The 12,041-nt window shown below is 36.3% G+C and overlaps 1 protein-coding gene across 7 annotated transcripts in view; it reads right to left on the bottom strand.

Moving 5' to 3' along the window:
- Nucleotides 1–12,041, bottom strand: part of fryl (furry homolog, like) — a 255,534-nt gene that overhangs the window by 35,532 nt on the left and 207,961 nt on the right. For all 7 annotated transcript variants that reach the window (XM_052033379.1, XM_052033380.1, XM_052033381.1 and 4 more), the window contains 3 exons: nt 9,763–9,939; nt 5,247–5,447; nt 2,116–2,286 (listed from right to left, as the gene is read on the bottom strand). In XM_052033379.1, coding sequence (XP_051889339.1) covers nt 2,116–2,286; nt 5,247–5,447; nt 9,763–9,939 — 549 coding nt within the window. The remainder of the gene's footprint in view (nt 1–2,115; nt 2,287–5,246; nt 5,448–9,762; nt 9,940–12,041) is intronic.

Raw genomic sequence — 12,041 nt, 5'->3', positions numbered from 1 at the left:
GAGTAAATTACAAGCATTTCCTCTGAACTGAGGAAATATTCCTGAAAAAGTAATATGCCTAAAAATTGCCTATAGAATCACTGCAATTCATGCCATTTGGTTTATGATGTCCATGCCAACTATTGGATCTATTTTAGTTAATCCCAGTTCCCTGCTCTTGGTCTGTGGCCTTGTAGATGACAGTGTTCATCCAGGTACATTTATATGCAAAAAAGATTTCTGCCTCCATCTGGAGGGTGCAGTTCCTCTTCATGACTTTTGGGAACATACTGTATCTGGTCTAAACCACCCATCCTCTCCACCACCCCCCCCCTCTTCCAATGACCTTCAAGGAGCTGTTGTCAGTCTATTTTGCTGAATCGTATCTCAGCCTAGCAAAATTGGCTTTACCCCAGTTTAAAAAACCTTTTGAACTGGTTTATTTTTACCATTTTCCACCATAATGTTAAATCAAACTGAATTAAGTTTGCTGCATTAAAAATGATCCGCTGACCCACCCTTTACTATTTCCTAAAACTTAGTCCAGCACCACCCACTTTCTTGTTAGGCCTGCTAGTTAAAAGTTCTCTCAAGTGGACTCTAAGAATTCTGCACCCTCCACAACCTGGTATTGTCCTAATTATTGCTGGGTAATTGAAATCCTTATTATTACTGTCTTGCAACTTTTGTATTTCTGACAAGCTTTTGGACCAGGTTGATACTGGAAACAGTCTGCTGGTCACCTTTTAGTTAAAGATTGATGGAAATACATTAATTATAGATGCAATGTGTTTTCTTTTTCTAAAGCTTTGCAACAAATAATAAAGACTTACAAAAAATATCCTAAAGTGAACTTCAATGCCCCTGCTCTCATATTTTCTTCACAACTCTAAGTAATGTGACTCTATGAGGCTTCTTCATGCAACAATAATGCAGAAAAAGTAGCAAGAGAAAGTAGCAAGCTTCCTTCTTATCAGTACCCCTTGTTGTATGTACCAATCTTTCACATTGGAGTTTATATTAACATAAAAAATGGAATTAGGATAGGATTATTATAAATGGATGGTTGATGGCCAGTGCGGACTTGGTGGACCAAAGGGCATGTTTCCATGACTTTGTCTCTCTATGACTCTACAATGATTCCGTGATGTAATATCAATGTACATCTCAAATGAAACTTATGGCAAGACATCAAGTCTTAATATACCAGTTACGCAATTTATAAAATCAAATACACAGCTAAATTCAAAAATCAGAAAGGCTAAGTGTTGAACTCAAAGGCAAAGACAGTAGCCAGAAATACATCTGACATTCTCCAGTGTTATTTTCTTGTATCTCCAACCAGGACAGTCTTCTCAAGACAGTGATGCAACCTCACCTTCACTTTATTAAGCTTGTGTTTAAATGTGTTAGGAAGTGTAAAAATGAGAAACCATTCTCATTTCAACCCCCAACTTTGATAATGCAAATCCATTTAGCCAAATGCTTAACAGCAATACATTTGACTGGAATTTCACCATTTAACAGAAGGTTGCTATTAAAAATTATAAAAATTGTGTTAGATTCCAACCGTAATATAAAAGTAATGTTAATACTTACAAATCAGAGTTAGCCCCAGCCTTATTCCACAGGTCTTTACACAGGCATTTTAAGGACAGATGACATAGACGATGTGCTAACACAGCAAGCCTGAGGCTAGTACCCACAATCTCAACCCCAATCATTCAGCATAATGCAAAGCCAAGAAAAGATTAACACAATGAAGCCATTATTTAATTTTTTAAAGAATTAGTTGCTTAGAAAAAACCCATCACCTTGATGACCATAGGATTAACTACAAGAAACTGCAGGCTCTCCTTTACCGCAGCAAAAGTGCTGAACAAGTCGATTAAATTAAAGGAGTTTTTTTTAACCTGTACAGACAGTTCATGTCTAATTAGAATCCTTCAAGGATTTTATGACACGTATTTTGTCTAAAAACTACCACAGGTTAAAAATATTGAAACTTCAATGGTTCTATGAAACTGCAATTTTAGATCAGCTTTCAGTGCAGAAATATACAAGAAATAATCAGCATTAGAAAGATCCCAAATCAGTCATGCACCAACCCATATTTCTACCCACATTATTTCCCACCTCAGGCAGCTGGTTGTTAGCGCTATCTGGAAGAAGTGTTTCTAAATTTGGGGTCTCAGCTCTAGGCAGTGGTGCTTCTTCAGACACCACACTGGTTGTCGTGTCTCTTGACTGCAACAGGGAATCCACATGATTTGGTACAGCATCATATGTTGTTGAATCATTGTTTAGCTAAGGGAAGATGGAAGAATTTGTGTGAGAATAAAACCATATAAATAATACTACAGTTAACTACAGCTAGGAAAAAAATAAAGGATATTTACTGTCACCAGAAATACTAAAAATTAAATGGCATGGTGACAGCAAAACAAACAAGATGCCAAATACTTGGACAATGCATGATGCTAGATGTTCTAGAGTCTTTTGAAGCAATCTGTTCTCAATATCCAAGATGTTCACTGTGACCGTAGGCACTAATGTGCGTAAAGGGCAGGATTTTCAATATTCTGTAAACCTCAAATCTTTGTCCATGAATTTTTGCAGAGAATTCTGACTACACCTAAACAAACATCTAAATATCCCAATGACATGAAATGAATACAACATGTGGAGCACAAAATAACTTATTTAGCAGCCAGCCTGTTTGGGTTCTTTGCGAGTTCAACAGAAGCTTTGAATTGTCCATATCCTTTGCTGACCACTCACTGAATAGAAAAATGTAATTTCAGTCAGTTTTACTGACAATGAATTTTTCAATTTGCTCAAGATTTTATAAATATATGAATCTGTGAAATATTGATATATTGCTTTGTCTCTCCAGTGAGTTCTTAATGTCCCAAATAGATTCAACTGCTGCCCAAAACAAGATGAAGGAATAAAAACACTAGTTTTTTAAAAAGATTTTAGCAACTGGTTTGGTTATCATCAGTAAAGGTTAAGGAGAAAAATGTTTTATCGATTGATTTAACAGTATTTCCTTACTTAACCTTGATATATTATTCTCAGTGCAGGGTTATGCACATCCATAATGCAAATTTAAAGTAATGGGTGAAAGAGCCAAAGGAGACAGGAGGAAACCTTTTCTGGTTCTTTGCTCTCCACTAGATACTGCACCCCTCTTTCCTTCCATAATGCCATTCGAAAATAACATTGTGTAAATTTAACCAGAAGTGTGACTGAGCAATATGGATCATCTTATCACCTATGGCAAGAGAGGATAGCAAGTGGGTGAAGAAGAAACCAATAATGCAAAGGAAGCAAGAATTGAGGAAAAAACAGAATGAATGGTATAGGGCTGGAGCAAGTTGTAGAAATATATAAAGAAAATGTTAAGTTATTAACACAAGGCATTTTCCAATGAACCATTCAAGAATACAGGTACAGAGAGACTAAACCAGTAATTACGTTTTTTAAAATTTGCTTGGCAGTTTAATATACCTTTGGTTAACAAGCTATCAATCACAGATTTCAATTAACAACTGTCCCAGCATTAATTACCATTTGAGGAAATGTTCTAAATCTCCACCATCCTTTGTGAAAAATGTTTATAACATACCTGAAAGACCTGGATCTAATTTTTAGGAAATGCTCTCTAGTCCCAGACTTCCCAACCAACAGAAATAGTTTCCTTTTCTCTCCATCCTATCTTTAATAAACTGAAAACTCCAATCAAATCACCCTTTGAACTTGTAAATTCCAGAAAAATTAATCCTATTACATGTAAACTCCCAGTGCAACTTAACCCCTGGGTCCAGGCTTCATTCTGATTAATCCATGCTATCCTCCCCCAAGGTCAGTAAGGCAAATTAAAGTGATTGTGGGTGGTGGTGTTCAATCAGCCACTTGTACATCCTGGAATTAGGCAGCCTCAATGGGACCAGACAAATGACAGATGCCAGCATGAATGTCAGTTCATTCTAAGCCATAAATTAGAAAGAAAGATACAATAAAATAGGTTAGACTTATTATAATGATTACTTTGAACTATCCAACTGCAAAATGAAAATTATTCTATCATTTTCATGGAAATTTCAGTGTGCTTAGTTTAACAAACTTATGGATTTCTAGCATTAATTATATTTTTCCCTTTTATGCTAGCCATTTCCTTAAGTATGGGGAAAATAGAAATCTTGATCCATTCTGCAAACCATACAAAAAAGCAACAAAGCAGCATTAGGTTCATGAATGGTAGCTGTGGAAAAATTTCCTTACCAATTAAGTTACTGCCAGCAAAATTAAGGAACATGGAAGTGGGAGTGGGGGAAGAGGGGACAGAAAGTGACAATCGCAAGACAGAAATTGTGTTCTTTTTTCAGGACCAGTAAAGAGGTGTACTGTTACACCAATGTCACTGGACAACAGTTAACAGCCAAATATGAAAATATAAAGGAAATTTATAAATAATAATGTGATTTAGGATACAGTTACTGTGTTTTTATTAAAGTCAAGTTTATTTTAATATGAATATTTATTCAATATTCCATACAAATATATAATTCATGAAAATTTCTAAATTAATGATTTTCCTTTATTATATTAAGAAAACTGATTTTCTTCTGCAAGACACTTAAAGTATCGTACAATATTATACCAGATCTTGTTGGAGTAAGAGGTATTGTATGAAAACATCAAATAGAATTAAATTGAAAGAAATCTTGAAGATTCACAAGTTTTTAGAATCAATAAGAGACAGTTTAACCTTCATTTAGAAAGAATTAGTTAAGGATGGTCAGCATCAATTTTGTAAGGTGTATCATATTTGACTAACTTGATTTTTTTTTTGAGGAGACAACAAAGAGGGTTGAAGAGGTTAGTGCACTTGGTGTCTTTCGACAATGCAGCCCATGGAATCCAAGGCAGAAGAAGCAAACTGATTCAAAATTAGCTATGTGGCAAAAACCAGAGGGTAATCAATGGGTGTTTGTGTGACTGGAACCGTTACTAGGCAGAAGTCCTCAACATATTTTATATGTGTTCATGCTGTGACTTGCAGGGGTATATGCCAAGTGGTATAAGATAAGATTGGGAGATTTTTTTTATGACTGGCATAGACTTAATGATTCAAATGATCTCCTGTATCATAAATTTTCTATGATTTTATGTTGAAATTAAATCAATACATTTATAAGCAGATCATGTCACAAAAATACAAATAGATACAATTTTGTAATTCAAGAAAGAAGGTAACTTACTATTTGTGTGCGGGTTAATATCTGACTAACGGTCAGTACCTCCTCCTCAGATGACTCATCAGTATCCTCCTGATTAGTTAAGTTTAAGCTGGGTGTGCTTCCCAAAGTGTGGAAATCTTGGAGCGATGGTGTATCTCCCTTCTCAATGCTTTCCAAGGAACGCCTCCGCACACCCCAGTTAAAGTTGTCCATGCTTTCACCCTGCAATAGATTTATCTGTTAATCTTTTTTTTAAAAGAGAAGGAACATTTTTAAAGCTACTTTTCATATGACCATTTTAAACATTGCCAGAGCAGTGCTGCACTGTATATTAGAGGTGTTCTGCTGTAAATAGCTTAACCCCAAAACACACCGCACAGCTGCTAATCCTTAGTGATTTACCAAAATACCCACAAGTGACAGTATACAAAGAACTAAACATACAACCAAAATAACACACAGCTCATTATCACCTATAACAGCACTTTAAATACATAACTGATGTATTTATAAAAGTTAAAGATAATTAATAATAAAAATTATTCATAAAATTTTGTTAGATAATTCTTTACTTCAATGTATTGCTTACTAATTTTATTTTGTTACAATTATGCAAAGGCATATCCTACAAATAGCCAAAATTTGCACACGTATTTAAACAGAACAGTAAGGCCCCACGCAGTAATACTGTACCGTGAACATTCAACATTTATCACACACAAGACAGTAACTTTACAAAACACTGCACCAGGCTGCAACTTACCTGCAGCTCCTGGTTAGCAATGAAGAAAAGAGATGACCAGCATTAAAAAGTAAGAAAAGAGAAATATTTGGCACGATGTGAGAAACAGGAGTACGCCTTAATCTCAACAAACAAAATTACATTGAAATTAACAGACAGTTTAATAAGGATGTGATACCTCAGGTTAAAAAAAAATCACCTGTTAATTAAAAGGTATGAACCTTTGGTTGCTTCACCCTTTTTCCCAATTTAAGCAACTACACGCTTTACTGATTGCCCACCATTAGATGTTGCAAATATATTACAACATAATTAAAAAAACACTTTTATATACCACAAAATAGACCTTGAGAATAGATTGGATCACAGTTTTTAAATTTACATATAGCTACTAACAGTATATATGGCAATAGACCTGTTGAGACTTTACATCTGACAAGATTTGCTTTCACACACTGTTGATCTAATTTGTTTTTGGAAAACATTGCACTTCTCACCTGCTCCTGGTTAAGTCCTGCCCTTAAGACTTCAGGACCAGACCAATTCTCAAATAATATTAGTTATACTACTAGTAATTTTTCAAACAATTATTCCCCTGTCTTCTGCACAAAGTATCAATTTTTTTTTGAGGAAGAAAGATCTCAAATCTTTACTCTAAATCAAAATGCCCAACTTGTTCATCTAAAAATATTAAGAAGTTATCTGTAGACTTCTTTGCATATTCCTGGCAAACATATCTGCTTAGCTAACATTTAATGAATTTAATAGCTGTTGTTATAGTAAGTAGATAAAATGCTGCCAAAAAAAGGATAATGATGCCAGCAAAATAAATAGCAAAGGAACTTATTCTGTCCAAGAACCTTTTTTTTTGGTGAACATACCTCTTATTTCTTGCAACTTAGCATTCATTATAGACCATCCTATTTTTAAACATTTTTCCACTTAATGATCCCAAAGGATATCAAGTGTCACATCCAATGAATCTCCAAAAATGAGTCAGTTACTTCGAATATGAAGTAGCTTAGTATTCAAAGATAATGCTCAGGAACATGTTTAGGAGCTGGCACAGATGAACATCACTCTCCCCTCTCCCTTTTTAGTTTATGTGGAGCTATGAATTAAACATCAAATTTCACACTGGACACATGCACTTTTGATTAGCAGTCTGTTACTTAAAAATAACAGGTTATGTTAAAAAGTATTGCACCAAAATCCTCCTCCTAAAGCACCAAATTTGAAGTGCTTCGATCTGAATGCTAAAGTTGATGAAATTCTAGGTAGGTGAAATAGATTGTAGTATCAACACAATAAATTTCACTTCCTTTTATTATTTTCATTAACCAAATGAACTATGTTTGTACAAAATCATTCAGCGATATGGTGATATGAAATATGTGCTAAAAATTGGATCATAAAACTCCCAATTTTTAGGCTCCAATTCTGCAAAATTTGATAAAACTGGAGACATCATTACGGCCATGGCAGCCACTCAGGGTTGATTGGTGACAAACGTCTTACACAGGAGGCAAAGTTATGTCTACCTGTCAGGAGCCTATTCCCAGAGAGATTTCAGAGACACCACATCTTACCTAGACCTCTCTGATTAACAATACACCCACAAGCCCAGGTTTTCCAATGCTGTAATTACCAAGGTACATGACATTCCACTGGAAGAACTCTGCTATGCTTGCACTCTAGCACTGCTCTTTGTGTGGATGTTAAGGTCATGTTGACTCTGAACTTCCTCATTATAAGTTCTTTCTAACCTGCGACAACAGATCTTTTTCATGTCCCCCAATTTGCTGCTCCAACACAATGGTAAGCACTGTATTTGGAAGAAAATGATTTCTCTCACATTGATTTCAGTGAGGAATAGGTGGCATGGCAGGCAGTGGGATGTGCCAGTATTGCTGGCTTCCCACAAGTGCAGTCAGCCATTGACTGAACTCATGTTTCCATAAGGGCTCCCGTTAAGAATCCTGACCTTTCCATTAACAGGAAAGATTCCATGCTCTCAATGTGCAACTTGTTACAGATCACGAGAAGAGTTTTCTCATGGCGAGCACCAGGAATCTGGGATGCACACATGCCTCCTTCATCCTAAGGGAGTGCGTACTGCTGGCCATCTTGAGTGGCCGATAACGTCTGAAGGGACAAAGGCGGCTTACCCTCTACTTCTGTGGCTGCTCACGTCATGGGCTCTCCAATGACAGCTGCTGGGCGCAGGTACAAAGAAAGCCATACAAGTACCAGGATAATGGAGGAAAATACCATTGGTCTCCTCAAGATGAGATTTTGTTGACTGCATCAGTCCAGGGGTGTACCTTCAGTACACGCCAAACAGATGTGGAAACAAAAGGCACCAGTTGGGTGTCAGAGGAAGACAGGCAAGAAGTTCTGGAGCCTGAAATCCCAACAGACAGAAACTGAAGAGCACCATGAGCAAACGGAAGCAATAGCATCAACATCCACTGCCTCATCTGAGTAGAGAAGCATAGCAGCACGGGCTTCGAGGGAGTCCCTGATAAAGAGAATCTTCTAAGTTGCAAATTCATGGCTCCTGGTGCAAGCCAAGTGACCCTTGCCACGCTTGAATCATCACACCAATAATCATACGAGGAAGCCCAGATGATGCCTAAAAATGCTTCACATCCTGCATCACCTGCACTGATTTTGACACGCATGAATCCATGATCCAGGCATTTAAGTGGCTTGCTGCAAAATCTCTATACTTCCTGATGAGTGACATCTTGATTAAGCAACTCAGAATGCCGTATTAAAAACACTTTGCCATGAGGATCTCCACTCTGCAAGTATAAACAATGGTGCGCAAAGCATCCTGACGTATCTTGGGGACATTAAATTCTTTCTGTATTGGTCCACTGTGCAGGGATTCTCACCACTAGTAAAGACTTCTGTATCCATGATAGGCCTGGCAAGTTTCCTGGTCCTACCCCAGCTCCTGTTGTACACAGGAACTGTCTTGGCTTTCATTTTGTTAACTGGTATTTGCATGTCCTTCTGAGTGAATGTAGGAGGAGTCTACCCCTCCCCTGCAGCCTCCGTCTCCTCCGTGTGCTGCTGTTGTCTGCAGTAGGGAGTGTTCCCTTTAGGTTTGACACCTTTCTCTGATTGCTGAGCAGCAAAATATTGGGAGCTGCTGAATGCAGTGTGGTCTCATGGGAATTGTGCAAATCTTATTTCGATGCCCATTTCTGGGTGTAAACCCTCCTCACACAACACCCTTATATGTGCCATTGATACCTTCAGACTCTCCCTTCCTTCTGTATTTTTACACCTCTGTGAAGTGTCTGGTTACATTTTTCTTTCTTAAAGGCACATTACAAATTCAAAATTGTCACTGTAAAGGTATTATGGAAATTTAATGGAGATTTGGGATTTGTGAGAAAATAAAGGAGGAAGCAAATCACTGGGAGCTCTGGTCACGTTCCTATGATATATTCATGTTACTTTGTTGGTAGACTTTTGTTCTAATTTTGACTTATTCAGCTTAAGTAAATTTAGTGGACATCTCCTATTTTTTATTTTACTAAATTTCTGTAGGGAAATAATAATTTCTTTCAATGATGACCAAATTTAAATTGCAGGAGTTTTTCTTTTAAATGGAACCTGTTCAAATTTGAGATGCTGCTTCAAGATGAGTAAAGCGCAACACTGCTGTTTACTACAATGAAATTTTCCTTTCATTATATTTAACTTAAAAACAATGTACAATACAATAAAAGACTGCATAATTTTAGTTTGCTATCTTAAACCACTATGTAAGCTTCTTACCTCCGCATCTTCCAATTCAACATCCAAGAAATCAAAATCCTTCAACACTCCAAATTGTTGTTCACTATTAGCATCCTCCACCGGTACCTCCTCCTCTCTAATAGGATCTTCAGTTGTGGAAATTAAACTTGTCTGTTGTTCTGAAATATCTAGGTCTTCACTGGACGAAAATACAACCTAGAAAAAAATGTTTTGAAATTACATACAGACTTATGATATACTTGCAAAAACAATTTTCAAAATGAAACATTTTCCCAATTTTTAGGCACCTTTATGCTTTCATCATAGTCTGAGGCCGTATATATGAACAGTTCAAAAATCCTTACTGAAGATGTCCTGGGAACTACACAAACAAATGTTGTATTGCAAGTTTCAATAGTGTTTAGATTTGTAAGCTTCATGAATGTAATTTAAATCTAATGATAAAAGGATTCTTATTTTAATATACTGAATTAATAAAAGCAAGCTAAAATACAAGCACAAGAATTGGGGACAAAAATGAGTAGTTATGGTGGGAAGCAGCATACTTAGATATAAAGCAAGTTTCTTTGGCTCAAGGAGAATAACTAATAGGGAATGCCAGGGTTATGGAATGAGCAGATGGCTCAGAGAAGGTGCTAGGAGAGAAACTGGTAGCGGTGATCCTTCACACAAGAATAAACATGAGGAATGAAACACTCCAAAATTTCCACAATTAATTTTTGGCACATTACTTTCAGGTTGATTGATAAATATATTATGTAGTTAAATTTTCAGTGCAGGTGCTAGTCTTCAGCCAGGCCAGCAAGTTGATGAGTAGAATGAATAATGAGTGAAAAAGTGGCAGGCAGTCTCAGACAAGTTAAATCCCATTGTTTTATAGATAGTTGATAATTGCATCTTGGCTAACCGCGTATGTTTGCAAAAGAGAGATGGAAACTAAAGTACAACATAATGAAGATGAAAGTCAAAATATTTGGTAAATATGGAAGGGGGAAGCTTTGTTTTCACCACAGGACTTTGATCGAAATGAAGAGAAATGGGAATGGGAACATCTTCTGCTGCACTTTTTATTTATTTGGTCATACAATGTGTAATTCATCAGCAAGCCTGTGTTTACTGTCTGAACCTAATTAGCCCTAAATGGTTTGCTCAGATGTCACAGGGTCATATCACTGATGGGCCTGGAGTTACAGGAAGGTTAAACCAGAGAAGAATGGCAAACTCCCCCCCTTAAACCTTTCCTTAAGTTTTTAAGCTACATTGCCACAAATTTGTGTCTCAATTAATCCCCCATGGCCTCTAGTGTTAAGACTCCTGGATTACTGATCCAGAGAATGTACAAGATTTATATGTGGGTGCATCACTGGAACCTGGCAAATAGTTTGCAAATTTTAAAAGGGAAATAAATCAAATCAAAATAATTAAAGGCATATGTCAATATTGGGTAAAATAATGTAAAAATTTCCTTGCATTAACATAATTAAACAGTCAGTATTTCATAGAAGGGAAGATACCTGCTTGATAAACTTCAATACTTAAAAACCTTGCATAAATTGGAAAAAATAGAAAATCCTTTATTATGTTACGGTTTGCTTAAACTTGCAGAAGGCACATGACGCAAGTTCTACATTAAGCATTTTGAATTAAACGAATACCCAGAAATATCTAAGGAAAAACGTGAGATTGAATTGCTAATTTGGATTAAGAAAAAAAAAAGCTGTAAGGAATGCAGCTCATTTAAGATAGTGACAAGTAGTTCAACTGCAGCTATAAGAGCATCTCCTGGTCTTTTATTTACACAAGTGACCTGGGATATAGAAAAAAAATTATGAGTTTGTTAAACTCATGGATTGGTGGTATTAAAATAGGGCATTGAGCAAGAATTGAAGGCAAGTCTTGCAGTATGTTTAGATTGGCAATGTAAATTGGTAGGTAAATGACGAACCTCAAATTCAATACTGGCAAATCCAAACTAATACATACTCAAAGGAAGAATGAAAATAAAGGTAAACAATGAAAGATTCTGAATTAGCTCAAGGAAACTTTGGAAGTGATTTAGATATGATTTAGAATAGAACTGACCCATCATTTTCAATGATGAGAGTAATTTTGAAAGCAGGCATGTTGGAGTGCATGGTCAGAATCAGGCCTGAGTGGTTCTGGTGAGACACTATTAAATACTTCTGAAATTACACATGAACTCTGTGGGAAATGCTAGTTGGCAACCTTCAAAAGAATTTTATATGTAGTTCAAGTATCAACTCTTCAAAAGAACTGTTCATTTTAGTCTTGTTTTA

The sequence above is a fragment of the Pristis pectinata genome, chromosome 2, assembly GCF_009764475.1.
Source record: "Pristis pectinata isolate sPriPec2 chromosome 2, sPriPec2.1.pri, whole genome shotgun sequence".
Classification (NCBI taxonomy): Eukaryota; Metazoa; Chordata; class Chondrichthyes; order Rhinopristiformes; family Pristidae; genus Pristis; species Pristis pectinata.
This window is presented reverse-complemented; position numbering and strand designations above follow the sequence as displayed.